This window comes from Alternaria dauci, chromosome 7 (assembly GCF_042100115.1).
Source record: "Alternaria dauci strain A2016 chromosome 7, whole genome shotgun sequence".
Classification (NCBI taxonomy): Eukaryota; Fungi; Ascomycota; class Dothideomycetes; order Pleosporales; family Pleosporaceae; genus Alternaria; species Alternaria dauci.
In genome coordinates, this window is record NC_091278.1 from 305,861 (window position 1) to 329,203 (window position 23,343).

The 23,343-nt window shown below is 53.1% G+C and overlaps 7 protein-coding genes across 7 annotated transcripts; 5 read left to right on the forward strand and 2 right to left on the reverse strand.

Moving 5' to 3' along the window:
• Window positions 1–1,439: 1,439 nt before the first annotated feature.
• ACET3X_007274 (uncharacterized protein) lies at window positions 1,440–2,447 on the reverse strand (the record flags this gene model as incomplete). The annotated part of the gene is made up of 2 exons (XM_069453930.1): window positions 1,440–2,182; window positions 2,234–2,447. 2 exons carry the CDS (start codon window positions 2,445–2,447, stop codon window positions 1,440–1,442), a joined length of 957 nt encoding a protein of 318 aa, XP_069304437.1.
• A 1,971-nt stretch (window positions 2,448–4,418) lies between these two features.
• ACET3X_007275 (uncharacterized protein) lies at window positions 4,419–4,723 on the forward strand (the record flags this gene model as incomplete). The annotated part of the gene is made up of 2 exons (XM_069453941.1): window positions 4,419–4,479; window positions 4,533–4,723. 2 exons carry the CDS (start codon window positions 4,419–4,421, stop codon window positions 4,721–4,723), a joined length of 252 nt encoding a protein of 83 aa, XP_069304438.1.
• A 2,947-nt stretch (window positions 4,724–7,670) lies between these two features.
• On the forward strand, window positions 7,671–9,137 carry ACET3X_007276 (uncharacterized protein; the record flags this gene model as incomplete). Its single annotated transcript, XM_069453952.1, has 1 exon — window positions 7,671–9,137. The coding sequence occupies one exon, from the start codon at window positions 7,671–7,673 to the stop codon at window positions 9,135–9,137; it is 1,467 nt and encodes a 488-aa protein (XP_069304439.1).
• A 939-nt stretch (window positions 9,138–10,076) lies between these two features.
• ACET3X_007277 (uncharacterized protein) lies at window positions 10,077–12,632 on the forward strand (the record flags this gene model as incomplete). Its single annotated transcript, XM_069453963.1, has 3 exons — window positions 10,077–10,327; window positions 10,383–11,750; window positions 11,798–12,632. 3 exons carry the CDS (start codon window positions 10,077–10,079, stop codon window positions 12,630–12,632), a joined length of 2,454 nt encoding a protein of 817 aa, XP_069304440.1.
• A 1,023-nt stretch (window positions 12,633–13,655) lies between these two features.
• ACET3X_007278 (uncharacterized protein) lies at window positions 13,656–18,821 on the forward strand (the record flags this gene model as incomplete). Its single annotated transcript, XM_069453974.1, has 7 exons — window positions 13,656–13,718; window positions 13,919–15,338; window positions 15,406–15,458; window positions 16,413–16,721; window positions 16,778–17,616; window positions 17,663–18,416; window positions 18,564–18,821. 7 exons carry the CDS (start codon window positions 13,656–13,658, stop codon window positions 18,819–18,821), a joined length of 3,696 nt encoding a protein of 1,231 aa, XP_069304441.1.
• Window positions 18,822–18,909: 88 nt separating this feature from the next.
• Window positions 18,910–19,887, reverse strand: ACET3X_007279 (mitochondrial 54S ribosomal protein uL11m; the record flags this gene model as incomplete). Its single annotated transcript, XM_069453985.1, has 3 exons — window positions 18,910–18,944; window positions 19,381–19,693; window positions 19,759–19,887. The coding sequence occupies 3 exons, from the start codon at window positions 19,885–19,887 to the stop codon at window positions 18,910–18,912; spliced, it is 477 nt and encodes a 158-aa protein (XP_069304442.1).
• Window positions 19,888–20,197: 310 nt separating this feature from the next.
• Window positions 20,198–22,787, forward strand: ACET3X_007280 (uncharacterized protein). The gene has a single exon (XM_069453996.1). It carries the CDS (start codon window positions 20,283–20,285, stop codon window positions 22,719–22,721), a length of 2,439 nt encoding a protein of 812 aa, XP_069304443.1. The 5' UTR covers window positions 20,198–20,282; the 3' UTR covers window positions 22,722–22,787.
• Window positions 22,788–23,343: the final 556 nt, after the last annotated feature.

Genomic DNA, 23,343 nt, shown 5'->3' on the forward strand with positions numbered 1-23,343 from the left:
TGTTATGAGCCCAGGTCTTCCCGGTGAAGTCGGACTCTTCCAAGGTTGGTCTCCAACCACCAAAGCATCATTGAAGGACATCGTCGCGTACGATGACATGTCATGCAGTGCTATACGGACCTTGTGCACTCAACTACATACTCAGAGCAGTAAGGGGCATCACTCACCCTGAAGCAAAGTTTAAAGCCAGAATTGGGAAGGGATGAAAGCTTGCGTGTATTGGTTAACCAGCTTTGTTGAGTACACAGCGCCCAAAGCTGGCTTAAAGTTTGTGAGCGGAAATGAGACAAGTGATGGTCCGTTCACGACTCTTCATCCTCGACTCTGGCGGAGGATCTTTAGGCATACTGCTGGACTTGACACCGATCCCCAATTGCGGCTTCATCTGAGTAAGCCGTTTAGCGTTCCGTCTCCCAAGACGACTGGTCCTTAGCGCGCGCATACCGCAATGCCGACCTTCAGATGCTCATACAGCTCACAAACTTCTTTGCTGGCGTTTGCCTCGATCCAGATATTCGGGATGCGATAGAATTCTACTCTGACGAACAAGGTAAAGAGCTGGCTCCAGACGGACAGAACCATATCGTTGAAGCGGATGCGATGAACGTCTTAGAACGATTTGGCGGAGCCTATCGAGCTGAGTGACGTGTCATCAGCAGCAGATAATGGCATTACGTACAACCAAATCTTCGATAACGATGTCCGAATTGGAAAGATTATAGATGGCGAGATCATCGACGAGATCTTGGCTGATGAGCAAGAACTCCAGGAGGTTTACCTCATGCCCTCGAGTTGAAGACCGATGAGAAGCCTAGGCACCTTCTAGAAGACCAGGGCGAATTCGGTGACGGTCAGAGAATTGATTCATTGGAGCGTCCGCTAAAAAGAAACGATTCCGTCGAAGACAAGCCCGCCGGCTCATCACCTAGTCTAGACTCAAAGAACTTCATCGCCTCCGACCAGTAAGGAATCTGAGAGACACGGAGACGACCCTTACAGATGCTTGAAGAATTCGATAGGTGACACGCTGTGTGTGAAAGCGTTGTGTAGGCAATGTCTTCTCTCCGTAAGCTGCCTAACTGAGTAGCTGATATACTAAAGCTATCTTCCGTGTTATATCTTCGTGCTGGAGTAAGATAGCAGACTACGAAGAGCGAACGGTCGTTGATGGTGCGCAGTCAAGAAATCGTGCTTCACAGATTGCGAATGCAGTGAGTCAGATCTGAATGGCATCTATAGCACGAGCAGCAATAGTAAGTACACTACTGGACCAAGGCGCAGTATAGACCGGCTGTGTAGACATTCCGAGTTGATCCACATGTTTGGCAGACATCCATCAGCCTCTGGATGCGTCTGGGCCACTATACCTCAGCAGATCAAGTCCTTGTGAGCAAAAGTGCTTCCCAATGTCAGACATCATTGGGTGCTCTCGTAACTATCTACCATTCTCTCTCCTCAGTAGGCACCTCTCCCGTTTCCTCCCAATGGCGTATCGCATCTTCATAGGCTTTGTGGTAAGCCTTTCGTCGCTCCTCCATTGAAGGACGGTCTGGATGGCTCTCATCAAACTCCCTCTCTAACTGGCGGAACTCCGCATCTGGCGGAAGGGGATCATATCCTTCCGTCGGCTGAATGTAAAATACTCGCAGGTCTTTGTCCACACGATTTTCTTCACTAAAGCGTATCATCGCGTCCAGATCTCGACACTGACGGTTGTAGGTGAGCTCGGGATCTGCCGTAGGCTCCCCTTCGACCCAAACGTAATTCATAACTTCGTATCCGACGTGGCACGTCAGGTGATCTAGCAAAGCGTGGAGGCAATGCTTTGTGTGAATCCAATCCATCGTATCGTTTGGGTATCTGTAATGCTCGCGATACAGCCGTTTCCGGATGTGGTCGAGGCAGTGAATGTTGTGCGTGTGAGCAAATCGCGTGATAAACTTCTTCTCGCCGTAGCCAAAGTTCTGTGGGACACCGATATAACGATCTGGGTCTTTGCCGAGGATGCGCATGTCGTCTTCTGTTATCAGGAAGGGATAACCGGTGGTCAGCGCATGCCATGCTGCGTCGACTTCTGGGCTTGGTGACTGCTGCCAGATGGTTCCGTTGCTTCCTGCAAAGACGGGGATATTGGTGTGGTTGAAGCGGGTGCTTCGATCAACGTTTTGCAGGAACGATGGTTCTGATATCATGCTGTATTAGCTACAGTTTCCGTGACGGGAAGATGACGTACCAGATAGGACCTGTTCTTTCTGTGTATACTGAAACGTCAAGCCAAAGACAAAGAACAGGATAGCCACCACAGTGTATTTCAAGAAAGAGCAAAGCAGCTGGAGAGAGAGAACAGGTTTCTTGCGGACTTCACCGTTTGGAACTGCTGATGGCAACAGGTCTTCTGACTCTTCAGCGTCTTCACTTTGAGACAGCTTGCGCCACGAATGGTCCATGATGTCTTGTACGTGATGGTACAGATACGTCCGACGCTTCTGGCATACAAAGTCAACGAAAGCTCATTAGACTCGCTGTGCGCTTTCCGAGGCAGCAACGATACCTAACGACCCCCACACAACATGCTTACTAACAGCCTCATTGCGGGACGGATCCTTCGGAACATCATTACTGAGGGGTAGATGCATGCATCGGGGCGAAGCTGCATGCTTTCGAGGCAGAATAAGCTGTTCTACCGGCTGTGTACGGCCTTGATTCGGCACATTTGCGGGCCGGCCCCGTCGGACGCCATCGCTGTATATCTTCAATATCAAAAGTTTAATCCAAGGACCGCGTACTTCTCCCTCAAATACCGCTAGTGGATCAACACGATGTCAGCTCAAGTCTGCCACGAGACGGTCCGCTGATGATAAGAGTCTCCACCTTGCAGTCAACCAACGATACCGTACACTCTTCGATTAGACATATGCACCATTCTACTTTACAAATCATCCCGTTTTTCGCTACTTAAGTCTACGAATTAGGAAGAGAGAGGTGAAACCACACCGATCGAACGGGAAGTCAGAGTAAGCACTCCACTACAACTGTATCCTAGACCCCACCTCACGCCGTACAGTACAGCTCCACACATATACGAAACCGATGTTTCGCCGCTTCTTCATTTTCCTCAAACCGTTGAGCGCGGGTGCGGAGGTCGGAGCCGCAGAAGAGCGAGTTGGGCTCACTTCACTCTCGACAAAATACAGCAGCGACGATCCCAAGCCACGAAAAAACCTTATCCTCCGAGGAGTCGTCGCCATCCTCGTTGCCGTTCTAACTGTATATGGAGCTTATGCGGCCGGATCCCAGACCCTCGCAACGCTGACACGAGATGACGCCTCATGTGTATGTGGTGTCACGACTGCCGAAGGAATCTCGCGGAACTGCAAGTTTGATGAGATCGAGCTATGCTGGTTGAGGCCGGAGTGTATAGACTCCAAGCTTACGCATGAATTCATGACGGCTTCTCGTTCCGACCCCGGGGGTGTTTGGCTATACCAAACTGAGCTTGATGGCAAACAGCGTCTGATCAACGGCACCGAGCTATCGATGCTCATTGAGCCTGGGCGGACCATATGGTTTACCTACGAGCAGCATGTTGCACATTGTGTTTTTGCGTGGAGAAAGCAGTTCCGGCAGCAGTTCACAGGCATCGTGATGCCTACGACGGCATCAGATGAGGGACATATCAGGCATTGTGGTGAAATGTTTATGCTAAACGCTAGCTTGGAGGAGAGACGCACGAAGCTGGTGTATCCTTCTGAAGTGTAGTTAGATCAGCTGAAGCTATCGTCAAAGAGCAACTAGCGCTCACAAAATGCATGTGGCATCGTCCCGTCCCCGACGACGGTCCATTCTCAAGCATCAGGCTTGGCCACGCTTAGTCAAGACGTACCTCCGCAGAACCCACCAAACAAGTGGGGATAGTTTTTTGAGAATCGATGTGGAAGAGCGCTGATCGCGAGCATGTGGGGAGACGAATGACGACGAGTTGAACACCTAGTAACCCAGTTAGCTATGAGGATGCAGCTTGGCCAACCATTGCCAAGCTACCGAGCAAGTAAATGGTACGATTGTGGCAGTTCATGGTGGAGAGTACACTCTGACGGCCATTCGTTGGAACCTGAAGACATGCATTGTCATTCGCTGAACTCTGCCATACCGTCAGACGTCCGGTAGGCCGCGTGTACTTTACAGGAGACAAGCCCATGTACCAGAGATGACCGAGCGTCATTACGAACTTTGTAACTGAACTCGGGTTACATGGCCAGAAGGACGTTAGATCATCTTCATCTTTATCAGCAGAGAGGCCTACAAATAGCTGCCCAGAAATGCGTGTGGCTATTTGTCTTTTCCTACACAAACACAGTTGAATCTTGCGAAGACCCCTAAGCCCAGTTTTATATTCTCACTCGTACGCATAGCCCAACATGCACAAGAGCTTGTTCCTTCTCATCGCTTTGGTTGGATTATCGGCGGCAGCCGCTTCTCGTAAGTTTCCTTTCAGCACCGTGATAGGAAAATGACCGTACTAATTGTCGAAGCTGGTGCAGAAGAACCTCATAATGTGAAGAAGCGCGCTACCTATATTGATTTATTCAGAGATGAGGGGCCAGCTCCGGCGCCAGAAGTGGAGGTTGAAGTGAAGGAAAAGAAGCGCGCTACCTACATCGATCTGTTTAAAGACGAGGGCCCCGCACCTGCGCCGGAGCAGGAGGCCGAGAATAAGGAATGATCGGGCCGTTCAGGTAGCGGAGAAGAATGTCGACGACAAGGGCGGTGTCGGAGAGGGATATATATAAAGGAATATGAATGAATGCCAGACGTACTGTTCTCATGTTGAGCCTTCTACCGTGCCTGCACTCACTACAACCATGCAACACCTACTCCTGACATGCATTCTTGTTGCAGTGGCAACGTGGGGAGCCTCGATCGCATATTCAAGAATATACACTCCATTACATCCTCTCGAGCGTTTAACCGATGTTGCCGAGGACCACTTCCAGTCTTTGGCGGCTCACGAAGCTCATACATACGCGCAGGCGGTAAAGTCATACCGACACCGACGCGGACGATGTCCACCACCAGGCTTCCGAGTCTTCTACGAACGCCTTCAACAGTCAGGAGGGATCTCGATCGAGCCATTCTGGGATCAGATCTACGATGACTTGGAACCATTCTGGGGCGTCCCAGCAGAGACCACGCAGAGTGCTGCGGCCTCGCTGGTCTCTCTCGCCAGATTTCAGAAGCCCATTGAAAGACTCCAAGGATTCTCTTTTCGACGTGGAGAAGTTCGAGCTAGTTGCCCGAAAGAAGACATGACCTGCGATGATCAACTGAGTTTGCTAAGGAGAATCGCCCCGCTGTTGCCGGATGTTGACGTGGTGGTGAGTGTGCATGCCTCGCCTCGTGTGCTCGTTCCTTGGTCTGTGATGGAGCAAGCCCGACAGCAGGCACGCCAGCATATCCTTCTAGCATCACGCTCCGCAGGCGCCCAGATTCATGTTCATGCGGGCATCAGCAGGGCCGTCCATTCTGATGAGGAAGACGTCGTGAAGGGATGGAATCGAGGTAAGCCACGGCGCCGGCATGTGCGAAGCTTCTCGGGTTGACTTTTGGACTGCGCGCAGATATCCCTCCATACGCTTTCCGCAGCGTCGTCTGTCCTCCACAAAACTCACCGTCCGATCACGTACCACTGGCGAATTCTGCTGTCCAAGACGTGTGCGCTCAACCAGAGTTGGCCGGTATCCACGGCACGATGTTGGCGCCTCACATGGTGTCGACATCGTCTACCCTTCTACCCATTTTCTCCTCAACGCACATACGACACGTGAGCGCCGAAATCACAGTCCCTGACTTATGGACGTGGGTGGACGAACCCAGTTTCAGCCTCCCTGAACACTTGGTCAACTCGTCCGTGGGCGTGGCGTGGTCAGAGAAGCACAACAAGGCCATCTGGCGGGGCTCGAACACTGGAGGCAGGCATAATTCCTTGACGTGGATGAAGTCCCATCGCCATCGTTTTGTAGCTCTAATGAACTCCACTTTCCTTGAAGCTGTCAGCGGTGGTCAAACCGACTGGACTAATGCTTCTCTGGGGAACATAGCGACCATCGAACCACCACACTCTGACTGGATGAACGAGCATCTCGACTGCGCTTTCACGCAATTGCGTTGCGCTGAGCGAGGTTGGGACGTTGGAGATGCCTGCAGCTACCTCGACCAACACTTTCGAACTGCAGCGCATACATCTATGGCTGACATGGCCGCGTACAAGTATCTGCCAGATATTGATGGTAATGCGTACAGCGGTAAGTTCATTTGTTCCCACGGATGAAGTTTGCCGTATGACACCAGTCACAGCTCGTTTCCGCGCATTGCTCATGACAGGCTCTGTGGTGTTGAAGGCTACTATTTTCGACGAATGGCACCGATCGCGGCTTGTGCCGTACAAACATTTTGTTCCCTTTGACCTTGGCAGTCTTCCTGACCTTTGGCACAAGCTCTGCTTCTTTATCGGCGGATGCTGTCGAGGAGGGGGTTGTCTGAATCACGAGAGACATGCTGAAGCGATTGGTGTAGGCGCGGCCATCTGGAGCCGCAGAGTCCTTCGTAAGGCAGACATGGAATTATACTGGCTGCGGTTGTTGTTGGAGTATGCGAGAGTAGTAGACGAGAGAAGGCACGTGTTATGCGAGCGGGACAATGTATAATGAGTCTTTTTGGAAAAGGTTTTTGCAGCTCCGCGATCGGGCCCAATAGGGGAGCCGAGGTTGTTAGCTCTACTGTGGTGGTAGGCGTGAATTCTGTATGTGGAACGCCCAATCACCTAACAATACCTAATTGCCATACAACAGGCCTCCACCAGGAGACCTAAAGGCAACTCTACACTTGTAGAAACGCCAAATCAGTCCTACCCCTAATAAGTAGTGCTCACCTAGTTGGGATTGGAGGGTGCACGTGACTCTGGGCCCACAAAATAAGCCTCCTGCTAGCCGCCACATGGAGAACTTACTCCTACCACCACAGTAACCCATCACATTGACTCCCTTCTGAGACTCATCGACACCAACCTGACGCCCATATCAGCGCTACGGGCCGTTTTCCTTGTTCTTAGCCTGGCACGCAGAGCTGAGCAAGATTCCAGAAACCGTTATCGGATCCGCATCACAAATAAGGATCGTTCTAGAGACGGACCGAGCGGGATTTGGCGGAAGCGGTGGAGGACGACGATAGAGTACAGGGGTTTACAACGTTTGGAACACGTCGTTAATTACTCCGTAGCCCGGCAAGAGGTGCACCGTGAAGATACAGACATGTGCGGTCGCCATGTGGTCCTTGATTGGACACGGTTGAGCTAGAGCTTATGTAAGAAGACTTGCGCAGCATTCTTCTGTTACCGACTTTGTGCCTGTTCTCTTTGTCTTGACTGCCCAAGTATCATGAAGAAACTGTTTACCTTGGCAGCGTTCTCTACGCTTACTCGATTTCGGAAGCAGTATGACAAAACTGGGCATGTCGACAATTATCACGGCGAGGACTGGTATGACTGCGGTCCTTATGGCGGTGAGCTTTTTCTAGGGATACAGTCCGAAATTCACTCGTTAACATCTCGTCAAGGCTTGGGCTGTACCCAGTCTACGATAGGCAGTGAACCGCCACAGAAACAGGATTACTACATGAACAGCACTTTCAAACAATTGATAGACCACAGCAACCCAAGTCTCGGAACTTTTGACCAATTCTACTACTACGACACGACGTACTGGAAGGGCCCCGGCTCGCCAGTGGTCTTCATTTCGCCTGGGGAAGTGAACGTGTCCATGTACCACAGCTTTCTAACCACGAGTGCCACGCCAGGAGTCCTGGCTGAGCAGATTGGCGCAGCTACCATTGTTCTCGAACACCGATACTGGGGTACTAGCACACCTTTTAGCAACCTCACGACCGAAAATTTGAAGTACCTTACTTTTGAGAACAGCATGAAGGATATAACACACTTCGCACGTGAAGTCCAGTTGCCTTTTGCGGCCCAACTGAACGCCAGCAGCAACGCCAAAGATGTCCCGTGGATAGGCGTAGGCGGTAGCTACTTTGGTGCACTGCTAGCGTGGATTGCAAACCTTGACCCGGGCACTATCTGGGCCTACTACGCTTCGAGTGCATCAGTCCAAGCTACTGATAATTATTGGACCTATTTCTCTCCCGTACAGGAAGGCATGCCGAAGAACTGTAGTAAAGATGTCTCTCTTGTAATCGACCACATGGATAGCATCCTTATCAATGGCTCCAAGGACGAGCAACACGCACTCAAGGCTAAATTTGGTATGCAAGACGTCGCTCACAATGACGACTTCATGGCTGCCATGGCACATGGGCCTTATCTCTGGCTGGGCAATCAGTTTTCCTACAACACGGGCTTTTTCACCTTTTGCGATTACGTTGAAAACGCTGTAAACGCCACACCTGCCAACCTCCCGTCCGAAGCTGGCGTCGGTCTCGACAAAGCGCTCGAAGGATACGCGAGATGGTGGAAAGAGACCAGACTCCCAGAGAACTGCGCCTCGTTCCTGTACCCTGATTTCAACAGCACAAACAATACTGACTGCTTCGACACCTACAACGCGAGCTCGCCACTCTTCACTGACATGACGATGGACAATGCCATGGCCCGGCAATGGGTCTGGATGACCTGCAATGAGCCCTTTGGAAACTGGAAAGTTGGCGCTCCCCCAGGACATCCATCACTCGTTTCCCGTCTCATTACGACCGACTACTGGGTTCGCCAGTGCGGACTATATTTCCCCCCTGGGCCGAACGGAGAAACATATGGCATCGCAGAAGGAAGAACCGTAGAGCAAGTAAATGCGCGTCTGGGAGGCTGGAACATTACTAATACAAGCCGGCTCATCTACGTCAACGGCGATTTCGATCCGTGGAGAGAAATCAGTGTTTCGGCGAAAGGGCGGCCTGGAGGTCCGCTGCAGAGCACTGAGCAGGTTCCTGTCGAGGTTGTCCCTGGTGCTGGCCATGTGACTGATTTGTTCATGAAGAATGGGGAGGTGAATGCCGGGGTGAAGGAGGTGCAGGATCGAGTGATTAAGCAATTGGTCGCGTGGGTCAAGGAGTGGCCCGAAAAGAAGTAGATCTGAAGGAATACCAACATTGATAGGATGTGTTGTCGGATGTGAATCTCCCAAGCTAAGCTCAGATTGGACGAGATCCACATACTCTGACACTAGCCTGTCTTGGCAGTCTCACGTGATATGCCTTGGGGGTGCCAGGACTATGTAGTGGCTTGAAGTGAGGGAGCATGCACCGGTGCGAGCAGCAGGAGTACAATACATAGGAGCCTGGTTGCTACAATCTGCACTCTAAACATTCTATCCTACTCTGGAAATTTTACAGGAAATTGACAGTGCATAGCTTTAAAGTGACGCATCACATATACCTTGAGGCTATGTCCTAGTTGGGTGCACAACAGAAGAAGCGAGCTCACTCGCAATGGTAAAATCAAGGCGCGATCAAGATCACTTTTTGCAACATGGAGGCTGTGTCATTTTGCAGCCTGATGTTCGCAACAGTCATGTCTTGGCAGCACTCACCGAGGGGTTCGACGCGTCTAGGCTACTACTCGGTCAGCTACCACGTAAAGTCGTTGTAAAAAGCATTACTACGATGCCAATATTAGGCATCCTTGAATGCATTCGCAACAACTCTTCGTGACAGATGCGGTATCCTCCATGGGGCTCTTTGTTACGCCCATGTTTGGGGGACTGGCGGTGCACGCTAGCTTTGGTGGCTGAAAGGTATAAAGGTAGCCGCCCCTCGCTCCAAAATATGGTAAACGAGCCGCGACGCCTACGTCAATCCCAGTCGCGCGACACAACCACCCACGACAGCAATACCACGTCCAACCTCAATCCAGCGCGTACCCCGACAGACGGCCCACGTCATTGCAGGCGCTTAGCTCGAGCTCGTTCCCATCCGTCGCCGCGGAAGTCCCGAATGCGCCCGCCCCAAGCACAACGCGCCCCCCATCAACACGACCACGTCGCCAGTCGCATGGGCTGCCCCAACTCGGAATGAAGGTCCTTTCGCCCCGAGATTTAAACTATCCCATCACCGTCGTCGATCTCCTCAAGAAGCGCGACGAAGATGTAGAGCGGTCTGGGAAGCTGTTCAACTACAGCTATGACAGTCGCGTCACCGAGGGCGACAAGTGGGGAGGCGAGAAGACGGTCATGAAGAAGTTTAGGCAGACGTTTGCCGCGAGCACCGAGGGAAAGGTCACGCGATGGTTCATCAAGCCGGGCACCATCATCGAGAGGCATGGGTAAGCCTGCCCACCGCGCGCCTGCTACAGGCGCGACATGCTGACCAGCCTCCAGAACACCCCTTGTTGAAATTGAAGAGCCATGCACTCACGAAACACAATTCGGTGGCCTCTGCGTCGACTGCGGCAAAGACATGACGCAAGTCGACTATCTCACCAAGGAGCTCGGTACGGGACGCGCGACGGTGAACATGGCGCACGACAATACTGCGCTTCTTGTCAGCCACAAAGAGGCGGTAGCCGCAGAGGAAGACGCGAAGAAGCGACTCCTGAGCGCGCGAAAGCTGACCTTGATTGTCGACTTGGACCAGACCGTCATCCACACTACCTGCGAGCGCACCATTGCCGAATGGAAGAACGACCCCGAGAACCCAAACCATGACGCCGTCAAAGATGTGGAGGGTTTCCAGTTGGCCGACGACAACGTGTCCAATGTAGCCGCAAACTGGTACTATGTCAAGATGCGCCCAGGTCTCAAGGACTTTTTCGATCGCGTCTCAAAGCTCTATGAGATGCACGTTTACACCATGGCCACCCGAGCATATGCGCAAGCTGTCGCAAAGATTATCGATCCCGAGCGCAAATACTTCGGCGACCGCATCCTCAGTCGCGACGAAAACTACACAGACAAGCTGAAGAGTCTGACGCGGCTCTTCTACCAGAACACGGCAATGTGCGTCATCATTGACGACAGAGCAGATGTCTGGCAATACAGCCCCCACCTCGTCCGCGTGCCCGTATTCAACTTCTTCCCCGGTGCTGGCGACATCAACGCGAGCTTCCTGCCTAAGCAGCAGGAGCTGGTTTCGTTCGCAAAAGACAAATCACCTCCGACACCCAAGAAGGCTGCGGTTGAAGCTGCGCCTACGAACATCGTGTCTGTGGCAGGCAAACCGCTGGAGACAACCCCGGTCGACGCTGCGAACGGCGATTTGAACGAGCTGGGACAGCAACTCATATCCTTGGCTGCAACCGAAGACCTGGAGGAGCAGGCCAAGGAGCAAGAGAGGCTCATCATTGCGCAACAAACCGAGCGGCCTCTGTTACAGCAACAGCTCATGCAGGATAAAGAGGATGAAGAGGCGGACGGTGTCGAGGCGCTCGTCGAGGACTCCCGGCAGATTGAGCATCCCAAGGCACGGCATAGTATCCTCAACAATGACGATAGAGGACTGGATATCATTGAACAGAATCTCAATCTCGTCCACCGCACGTTCTACGACGAGTACAGGAAAGCCAGAGGAAAGGCGCCTGCAGATGGCCGCGTCGCCGCACTGAAAGGCGAGAAGAGCCCCAAGAAACGCTCCATGGAAGACGTTATCCCGGACGTTGCCGAGATTATGCCTCGAATCAAGGGTGAGGTGCTTGACGGTACTGTGGTCGTCTTCTCTGGTATCATACCGCTTGGTGTGGACGTCCTAACGTAAGTCCTCCGCTTCAAGCCCCTTGAGAAAAGCTAACCCATCTCAGATCCGACTTTGCCCTTTGGATCTCCTCCTTCGGCGCCGAAGTAACGTTAAACGTGACCCGCCGCACGACACACGTCATCGCCAATCCCGACCGCAAGACCACAAAAGTAAAGCGCGCAGCCCGGTATCCCCACATCAAGATTGTCAATCCAGAATGGATGTTCCAGTGCTGTACCCGGTGGGAGCATGTAGATGAGACACCCTATATCATCGAGACAGAAGCAGCTGGGTCACCCGTCGCGGATCCCGAGGACGAGAGTATCGATGGTACGGGTGACGAAGCACCAGACGACGTACCACACTCACCGATTGTCGAAATGTCAAACGACGACTGGGCACAACTAGACGACGAGCTGGCCGATTTCATGAACGCGACGGATTCAGAAGCCAGCGAGTCTGATACTGATAGCGTCCGGTCAGAAAATAGCACCGCGTCCACAGGAACCGAGTCGAAACAGAACGGCGGCAAGAAGAAGCGGAAACGCACTAGCACCAACTCGACGGACGGCAGCGAAGCTGAGCACGACGGGGATAGCGACAGGAGCGATAGCAGCGTTAACAGCACGACGTCGCGGCTGCAACGGCGGAAGAAGAGGACGATGGAGAGGGTCACGAGTCTGACCAATGTCGTTCTTGCAGAGAGCAAGTCATCCGGGTTGCCTAGTCCAGAGACAACGGGGCCGGAGGAGGATTTGGGAGACGAGGCAATCGATGGGGAGGAGAAGATAAATGGGGTAGAGGGCGTGGATGGCGCGGCGCCAGATCTCCAAGACGATTATGATGATGGTCTGGAGGCAGAGCTATTAGCTGGGTTCGGGGATAGTGATGAGGAGTAGGACTTCCTTGTTACCCAGGGACAAGGACTTTGTATGAGGCATGCATAGCGAGGTGTTTGGCTATCTGGCGTTCTTTTTTTTTTGTTTCCCCACAACATACCTGGCATTCTTGGGAACGTTCTGCCGTTTACAGGCGCGGACATGGGTTGGGGAAAGACTAGGTTATCGTGAGGAGCGAAGTTCCTTTGAAATGGAAAGCTTGATACCCTTGTTCTTTGCTGATTGTGTGATGTAGTGTATAAGGCTGTTTGAGCGTTTGTGATCATCGGTATGGTTGAGAGTTGTTGGCTGGTCGTAATGGCGATAGGTAGCCGATGGGCATGACTTTGATATACTGCCCGAGCAGGACTTCATTTGGTGGTGCAGAAGATCAAGACAGCATACAGGGACGAGGAGCTATTGTTATTAAGGTTGTGATAAATGTCACTGTGTTCCCCACTCATCACGGGGTGAGATCGATATACACCAAGTGTGCGCTGTTCATGCTCGCGTTGACCTACTTTCCCCCTTGCTTCGTAAATCAACTTCAATCCAACTCTGCGTATAAGACCAGCGTACAGCCTGTCGAGAACGATCGTCTTCATACCTAGATAGTCATGTAGGGCTCTTCACTGAGCTCACGCAGCGCTTACCCCAGTTATCGGCTGCATTAGCGCCCTTTTTCGTCCCGTGTGGACCCTGGCTTGCGCGGAACTAATACCCTGTGTGGGTCCCCTATGGCGGGACACAAGTGAGGCTGAACGGCTTGCTTACTTTCTTTTTGTTGCCCGCCAGCTGTTCACGCCTTGTCACTCCACTCTTACCGGTCAGTCTGCCGGTCATCCTGGGAACTACTGTAGCGCTGTGTTTTACTGGCGATTAGGCAGCAGAGAGGAAGAATAATAGTCCGGAAAGTGCTGCGGACGCGACGATTGTGATTACGTGGACTGGTCGCACGTATCGATCAAGGCAACGACACAAACATACGACCGAGTACTCTTTGCGATATCACGAGAGGGCCAGGTTCGGAGGAGAGTCGACAGTATGGCGCCACGACTGGCTTTTATGGACCTTTCGGTCGATATCAAGACGTTGATCGTTCAGCATGTAAGTGTCTGGGTTGATGACTTGTTGGTTCGCGAGGCTGGGGGAGGGGTCGCGCTGTGGGGTAATCGAGCGTGAGGACCTTCTGGCATACCCTTAGATGGGCGTTTGGCGCATTCAAACGACGCGAACGTGTCTTGAATTTGTCTCCAGGGTGAGGTTCATGGTTGCAAGAACAGCACGGCTAACACTACATGCTCCAGATCAACCGCCCAACCGACCTCAAGAACGTCTGCCTCACCTGCAAACAGCTCCACGAGATCGCCGTCCGTCCGCTCTACTACGAAGTGACGCTCGACGTTGGTTCATCCCACGACACTCGCCTCGCAGCCTTCCTCAACCCCAAGAACATCGGCCTACAACATGTCCGGAAGCTGGACCTCTACCTCGCGGACGTTCTGGACAAATGCAACCAGCAGCAGCAAGCCAACTTTGCTATTCGCATGATCTTGGAACTGCTTCCGGAGAACCAGCTAGAGAAGTTCTCGTGGCATCCGTGGTCGCCGTTCTCGGGAGAAAACCTAGTGTTACTGTACAGGAAGCAGAAGCGCATGCGATGGCTGGAGAGCATCTCGCTCGACCGCAATGTTCTTCCCGATCTCCAGAAGCTGCCGAACATTGAAGAGTGCTTCAAGGAAGTACGCAAACTTGGATTGTACCCGGATTCACGGGAGGTGCTAGACTTTTGCCACTTCCTGCTGAAGAACGTGGCTGGTCGCAAACTGGAGAAGATTACGCTGCATGCGAGCTTCGATGAGATGGACCCGAATGTCACGACGCGCGAACTAAACGATACTGTCAATGAACCCGGACTCATAACCTCGACCATGTTCAGCCATATGCAGCCGTTTGCCAAGTGCACACCAATCGCACTCAACGAGATTACGCTGCAGAAGCTACATCTGCGCTACGCAGCAGAGACATACTGCAAGCTGATTGACTTCCAGTCCATCAAGAGCATCCGCGTCTTTGGCTGCTCCGGTGCTGACGCCCTCTTCGCCGAACTCAGCAAGAGCACAAAGCTCCCTGACAAGCTAGAAACGCTCGAATTCAAACACGACGACAACGCCGAGAACGACGGTCTAGGCGCCATCGACGGGTTTCTGTGCCTCGTCTCAGGCATCAAGACCCTTACCCTCGACCTCACCTACGTCAAAGCCCTGCCAGCCGCTGCGGGGATCGTGCGCCACAGCAAGTCACTGAAGAGCCTCAACGTCCACGCAAGCACGGGCCCAGACATGTGCGACGAGGAACTCATCTACGACTACGCCTCCTTCTCGTCCATCTGCAAAGAATGCACACTCCTCGAGCAAATATCCGTCGCCTTTCCCAGCGTCAGCGTCATCCGCAGTAAAAACGATAGCTTTGTCAACTTTGAGAACTGTCTGGGTGATTTGCCACATCTGGCAACTTTGAACATTACTACCTGGCCGACCAACAGTCCTTCGTCGACGAAGCTGCCACGCAAGATTTACGAACACTTGCTTGCTGGGTTGGCACAGCAGGGGTTCGAGAGGAGTGCGAGTAATGCAAAGGAGAAGGGGAGGAGCAGCAAGTTGGGCATTATTGCGTTTGGGTCGAGTGACAAGGTTTATGATCGGGAGGATAGCGAGAACCAGATCAGTATGTGTTACCTGTTTTTCTCCCCTTTCCCCGACGTGGCTCTTGCTAACCTATTCCAACCATCTAGTCTTCGTCAAAGGCCGCCAAATCGATCCCCTGGGTAATGAGACATCAACGGCAGTACAGATCGGATGGTGTCTGCGCAAGTTTATCGATGCAGGGTCCAAGTCTGATATCTTGGATTTCTCGCTGAGTAGGAGTTCGAGGCCGCCGAGTAGGAGTGAGCCAGGGAGTGATGATAGTGACCTCTGACAGGCGCGGTTGGAGTGGTAGGGATGGGGAGGTATCAGCAGGTGTAGGGGTTGAAACGGGATGAACATGTAACGACCAGCATTTATACCAATTTGAAGGGTTCAGCGGGCATTGGCACCGGCAATGCATTCTTTACGACGTGTCTTTTTTGCAGTCAGATTGGTAGGGAGGAGAAGTCGGCAGGTTGGCCTGCCCGGCCCACACGACTCGGTCAGATCACGAACATGGGTTCGCGCTCGGAGTATACTCCTTTGGACAGGATCGACGTCGCTAGAAGATCATGCGGGTTGCGTCATTGATGGACATATGAATCGGGACGCGACACTGTCTAGCACCGCGTCTGGATACAAGTAGCAACGGGTGCTACAGCGAGCGGAGTGACGGGCGAAAATGTTTTCATCCTTGCGGATGCCCTGGCGGACCGCTCCTGCCTACCATCGTCGATAGCTTGAAACACTTTGCCAGATTTTTTCACGTCACTGAGCACGCAATGTCTAGCAGCGCCAACTCGACTCTGGACTGCTAGCATTGCCATTGCTGCCGCCTCGTGCTGCCGAAAGTCGCATACGCGTGTACCCAGTCTCAGATCATCTCCGGGCTGCCAGTGTCTAATCAACATCGGGAAGTGCCGCGTGTGATCGGACCGCGAGACTTATATGCAGGTGAGCCCTCTAGACTGGAGAAACCCCAAGATCTGCCACTGGCTGTCAGGCAGCAATGCGCGTCGTTGGACGATACACCTCTGGACCCTTACCTTGCAGACGTCTGCCTCTCCGGAAGCTAACGGGACCATCAGCCAGCGTCCTTCCGTCGTCGCGGTAGAACTGCGGCTACGCCATGACTTCTTCTCCGCATGCGTCGCAGTATGCTGCACCACCAGACGGCCAGGACCCGCATAATTACACGCCCTTGTATCCCAACGGGCAGGTTCTGGACGGGCAGGCAGCACGGCGCATCGCTTACCCGCAGGAAGCCGCCTACCCGAAGCTCGAGAATATCAACGAGGTGCTCCAGGCGCAACAGGCTCTCCAAGCGAATCATGCCCTGAATCCTGCGCTGGCCCAGCCCCAACAGTCCAAGCCGAACCGCCTGCGCAAAGCCTGCGACTCGTGCAGCATACGCAAGGTCAAGGTAATGCTTTGGTCAGCCATTCTATGTACATCTGTTCGGCATACTGACCGCGGCAGTGCGATGAATCGGGCCCGCCGTGTAGAGCGTGCCTGGCGCTGGAAATCCCATGTACCTTTGAGCGCCCGAGCCGGCGACGCGGTCCGCCCAACAGACATGCCGAAGCCATCAAGAAGCGAAGGATTGGCGAGGTAGACTCTGCCTCGTCAACCTCACAGTCCCCGACCAATGCCGCGCATGCCCTGGCCCAGCTGCAGTCGTCGTCGTCGTCGTCGTCGTCGCATCCCACCCAGCTCTCTGCCGAGGAGATATGCGCCCTCCCCACGCTCAACGCCCTCATCGACGACTTCTTCACCTACATACACCCGCTGTGTCCCTTTCCGCACGAGCCGTCGTTTCGCGAAGCATGGAGCCAGCGCGAGGACTTGTCGAATCCATCGTTCCTGGCGCTGCTGGCGTCCATGATTGCCGTCCTCGTCGCTTCCTTTCCGCGCAAACCTCGCCTCCATCTCAACACGCAGACGCGACGCGAATACCCAAACCATCTCTCCTTGGTCGACAAGTGCAGAGACGTGTGCGCGCGGGCGCGAGGGCCGGGTTATCTGGATCGGCCGTCTTTGAATATATACGACGCGTGCACCAGCTACTTCCTCGGCTTGACTGGCGCCTATGTGTTTCAATGGCAGCAGCTGCGACTCTACCTGGCTGAGTGCCTTACCATCATACGCTCATTGGGTCTCCACAAACACGAGGCTCAGGGCTATACCTATCTCGGTGGCATGCCGCATGCGTGGGGCTCGAATGGACCGAATTACGATGGCTCGAGAGAATTCAAGGTCGACTACATCACCGAGGAGATTAGCCGGCGTGTGTTCTGGACGGTGTTTGTGGGCGTGCGGTAGGTTCTTCTACTTCCTGAGGTCGACAGTGCTGACTATGACCAGAACCATACAACAACTCGGCGCTTCGTTCGGAGAGTTGATGATTCCGCCTGCAACACCTACCGAGCCCCTCCCACCACTGCCCCGCGAAGTCGACGACGTACACATCTTCCCGAACGAGATACAACCGCAGCGCGAAGGAGTCGTCTCCATGATCACCGGCTTCAACGTCAACGTGCGCATCTACCTCTCCTACTCATCGTTAGCAACGGCGGAGATGGCATTCGGCATAGACGAGATATTTGACTGGGACCGGCAACAACAAATCTTCGCACAGAGCTTGCAGCGCTGCCGGCAGATCCTAGACAGCCTCCCCGAAGTCCTCAAGGTCCAACCAAAATCCAGCAAAGACAGCGGTCTCGAACAACAAAAACCCTACTACCCACCCATGCCAGAGTACTCCGGAATGCGAGATCCTACCATGGACAATTACCACAAGACAGATAGCTACGACCTGCGACGCTACGAGATCCAGAAAGCGAACATATACGCCAGCCACCTGTCTACGCGCTCACACCTTGTGGAAAAATACTTTCTCCAGCTAGACAAGTACCAGAGGTCGATGGGCCAGTCTCCCGCACAGCTCAGCACCAACGCCCTCGCAGCAGGCATCGACAGGTTTGTATCCGCACCCACGACGCACGCGGAAGCCCTCGAGAAAGCAATGTCGGAAGAACGCGAACAAGTGTTCAAAGACCTCCTGGTCGTACTGGGCAGCATCGACATGGTCAACATGGAGCCAAACGGCGACTCGTTTGTAAGTCTATACGTTTACTTGCAGAATTCTGATTTCCTATATCAGCCCGCAGACGACAGTGATCTTGTTCTTTCCATGTCAACCCGCGACTTTTTTCGCACAAACACTCGCAGTCTGATCGCAAGCTTACGCTTCTTTCCCACGCAGATTCAGAAGATTCGCAGTATCGCCAGTACGCTCTTGGAAGTGCCCAAGGAGCGGCGTGGTAGTGTTGCGCTACAGCACCAGGACTATCTGTACAAGTTCCTGGATATATTGAGTAGGTTGGAGAGGATGAGTCCGGAGGGCAGTGATCCGAATGGTGCGGGGGTGTTGGATGAGGAGAACGAGTTGAGGCTATGGGTGGACTTGAGGGATCATCAGTTGAGGTTTCAGGAACAAGGGGGTGTTTATGGGTTTTCTTGATGGAGGTATGTATGAACGTGGTGGAGAGGTGAGGGTGGAGGTTGCAGTAGGCGTGTTGGGAAACGGCAACGGCATAAGGGTTGAAAGATTATGTGATTTGTAAGATACTCATGGGGAGGATTTCTGGTGGGTTAATGTGATCGGGTAGGATATGGGAGCTTATGCGTTTAGTATCGCAGGCAATCAATTTCACATGGTAATCGCAAGTCATATCATCCGAGTCGAAGCAATGTCAGAACTGATCATGCATCATGGGTCTTTACCAGGTATACAATATTTGTACAAGTTCTTTCTCCACAAGACGTGTGCACATACTCCAAATGCTCGACATTCCCAAGCCACGTCATGTAACCCCATTGCATGCTCTTGCGCTTCTTCCTCTTCTCACAATGTTTCTCCTCATAGCAGCAGATATTCTCCACGACCACACAGCACATGCCCCGATCCATCAATCCACACCCCCTCTCCTACGGCACAACAACAACCCCTATACTCCCCGCCTGCCCCACCACACACCTCGCCACGCCCTCCAAGCTCAACCCACTCAACCTCGTCTCACCATGCTTAATCTTCGCAATCTCATACACATGCTTGAGCGACACGGTGCCCACGGTGCCCTTAACCGCATTCCCAACCGTCGGACTGCTCGTCGACGTCTTGCCCTTTTGCCCGTCGTGGTTGTTCATGGGGCCGGGGACATTGCCTGCACCCCGGATCTTGTTCTTGACGGGCGCGACGCCCGCGGCGGAGAGGAGCAGTGTGGCGGTCGGCGGCGTGCGCAGGTCGAAGTGGAAGGAGCGGTCTGGGCGGACGGTTATGCGCGCGGGGATGGGGGTCCCGGGTGTGTAGTGGGCGGTGCGGGCGTTGAATTCCTGGAGGGGTGGGTGGTTAGGATATATATAGAGGGCATGCGACAATTGGAGATGAGGGAACGTACTTTGCAGAAATCCATGCTCTTTACACCTTTACTTCCTAGCGCGGGACCGACGGGCGGCGAGGGCGATGCTTGCCCTGCGCCCACGATCAATTTGACGATTTGGTCCTTTGCTATTGCTTTTCGCGCCATGGTGTGAGTGGGGGTTTGGTTGGGTGATGGGGTGGGTGCGCGATGCTGGGGGATTTGCGGAGAGGGCTCGGAGGTGTCGGTCACAGGGTTTTCAATGCAGAATCGAGAGGTGGAATTGACGCGTTAAACGTGTTTGAAGGGTAACCCAGGTATCTTGCAGTAATGCAGATGCTATTCTCCAGCAAAAATGTATTTTTGGATGTCAGTAGAATGACGATGCTGCCTGCCGCTCCACGTGACGACGTGATGAAGCTAACATCCGACGCGTCGCAATTCCGCCACCTGCGAGCACTGATCAGCGTTCCCACTTCGCTCACTCTCTTCTCAACTCCTACCACATCGACCGAACATAGGTAGCAATACTCTATACGGCCCACTGGAAGTGCCAATTTCTCATGCATCGACCAAAAACTCTCGCAGCTGGCGAGGTCACCCCTGCGAAGCCCGCGGCGCGTCTGTACGGTGGCACTCCGCAGTCAACCGAACGTCTCATCAAGCCCTTTCGGTGTCCCGGCTCAGCAACGGTATCTAGCGTTTCCACGAAACCTGCACGGAAGAGGAGAAAGGTCGACTATTCTGGTGCTGGCGGTGAAGATGGAGAGAGCGATAAGCCATATTCAAATGAAGACCGGTTAGCTCTCGCCACACGAGACGCAAACCGATTTCCTGTCTTCAAACCAAAAGACAAAGACACCGCGTTCAAGACCAGATTCATCGTGCCTCTAGTCAACAAGGACGTTGGAGCGTACAATCCGAATCGACCAGCGCCATTGCTTGGCATGCGGACAGGAACCGTCTTTGTTGCGCGACCACTGCACGACCCCAGCGGAGAGTTTGCGATTGTGCTCTACGACCCGACAGTCGACGACGAGCCGGTAGAAAAGGAAGAGGTGGAGCCAAAATTGAGCCAAACAGAGAAGAAGGAGATGGAAGCTCCGCTGGTGCACAAAAGTCTGGCCGAGATACTGGGGTTGAAGAAGAAGGTGGACAATGAACGACCACGCGTGCCAGTCGTTATAGATCCAAGGCTTGCCAAGGTTCTTCGGCCGCATCAAGTCGAAGGTGTAAAGTTCCTGTACCGCGCCACGACGGGCATGATCGACCCCAAGGCGAATGGGTGTATCATGGCAGACGAGATGGGTCTCGGAAAGACGCTACAGTGTATCGCTCTCATGTGGACGCTGTTGAAGCAATCACCCGACGCCGGCAAGTCGACGATACAAAAGTGCGTCATCGCTTGTCCGTCGAGTTTAGTGAGGAATTGGGCGAACGAGCTTGTCAAATGGCTTGGAAAGGACGCCGTCACCCCCTTCGCCATTGACGGCAAGGCGTCGAAAGAGGAGCTTATCCAGCAGATACGACAATGGTCGATTGCATCCGGACGCGCAGTTGTCAGACCTGTCCTTATCGTGTCGTACGAAACTCTGCGCCTCTACGCCGACGAGTTTGGGCAGACGCCCATCGGATTGATGCTTTGCGATGAAGGGCATCGACTGAAGAACGGCGACAGTTTGACATTTACTGCGCTCAACAACCTGAACGTGCAGAGACGCGTCATCCTATCAGGTACACCCATCCAGAACGATCTATCAGAGTACTTTGCGCTACTCAACTTTGCGAACCCAAACTACCTCGGCACACGTATGGAGTTCCGCAAGCAATACGAAATTCCCATTCTCAAAGGTCGCGATGCCAATGGTACAGATGAGGATGTCAAGAAGGGCAATGAGCGGCTCACCGAGCTTCTCGGCCTGGTCAACAAGTTCATCATTCGGCGAACCAACGACATCCTCTCCAAATACCTGCCAGTCAAGTACGAGCACGTTGTATTCTGCAACCTCGCGCCTTTCCAAAAAGACCTTTACAACCACTTCATCAAGTCGCCCGACGTCCAAAGTCTCCTCCGCGGCAAGGGCTCACAGCCACTCAAAGTCATTGGCATGCTCAAGAAACTCTGCAACCACCCGGACCTTCTCAACCTCCCCGAAGACCTGCCCGGCTGCGAAGACAAGCTACCCGACGACTTTGTGCAGAAGGATGCGAGAGGCAGAGATCGCGAGGTCAAGGTTTGGTACTCTGGAAAGATGGCTGTCCTGGACCGTATGCTGGCTCGCATCCGTGCAGAGACAAACGACAAAATCGTGCTCATTTCCAACTACACGCAGACCCTCGACATCTTCGCCATGCTGTGCCGGTCCCGCGGCTACGGTTGTTTCCGCCTCGACGGCACAATGAACGTGTCCAAGCGGCAGAAGCTAGTCGACAAGTTCAACGACCCAGAGTCGCCAGAATTTGTCTTCCTCCTCTCTTCCAAAGCCGGTGGATGCGGTCTCAACCTCATTGGCGCTAACCGCCTTGTTCTCTTCGATCCAGACTGGAATCCAGCTGCTGACCAGCAAGCCCTCGCGCGTGTATGGCGTGACGGCCAAAAGAAGGATTGTTTCGTATACCGCTTCATCACCACCGGCACCATTGAAGAAAAGGTCTTCCAGCGCCAATCCCACAAACAGGCTTTATCGAACTGTGTTGTTGATTCCGCGGAAGATGTTGAACGCCACTTTTCTCTCGACTCCCTCCGCGAACTCTTCCAGTATCGTGATAATACTACGAGTGATACGCACGACACGTTCAAATGTAAGAGGTGTAGGAAGGAAGATGGGCGGCAGGTCATCAAGGCGCCGGCCATGCTGTATGGTGATACGAGTACGTGGAATCATTTTGTGAATGATGGGGAGACGGGGCCGTTGGGTAAGATTCAGGATTTGTTGCTTAGGCAGGAGACGGCGAATGATTTGAAGGATGTTAGTGCTGTGTTTCAGTATATCAGTCATTGAAGAGGGGGGTGGAGGGTTGTTTGCATATTGTTCCAAGGTTCTAGCGTTTGGGATGCGTGGCATCGCGATGGTGTTATCGTTGGTTTTTTGATGATGATGAACATGGTATCTTTACTTCTGTGTTGGTTGTCGTTTGCGTGTTGAGAATTGCGAATGATAATACCCTCGTCATGCTATGCTCGTGCCGCATCGGTTATGATCTCGATGCGCCGGACTGTTCTAGGAGTGAATATGCTGTATAATGCCTAGCATAGTATTCGCGAAGACATGCCGAACGATATTATGCAACGAATACTCTACTGTAGTGGCCGTTCTGCTCAAAATCATGATATGGATTTGTTGGTGTGGTCCGGGTGGCCACTTCCGCCGTCACCATCTCCCCCAAGGTCAACAACATCAAGAATCCATCCAGATACCATCGAGCGTAAAATCTACAAGGGTTTGAGTACCTGAAAGTCTGAAATATTTTGATGTGCGAATACCTTTAGGCTCAGGTTTCAAAATGGTCCCGAACCATCGCAAGGTTGCGACACGCTAACGCGAACTGGTCCGAGCTTCAACATTTCCTAGACAGCTCCACCGTCCACTACACACCACAAACTTCGCACAACCCAGCATCCTC

Excerpts from the sequence above, each read along its gene's own strand:
- ACET3X_007280 (XM_069453996.1), top strand. The coding sequence starts at position 20,283 with ATGCATCGACCAAAAACTCTCGCAGCTGGCGAGGTCACCCCTGCGAAG.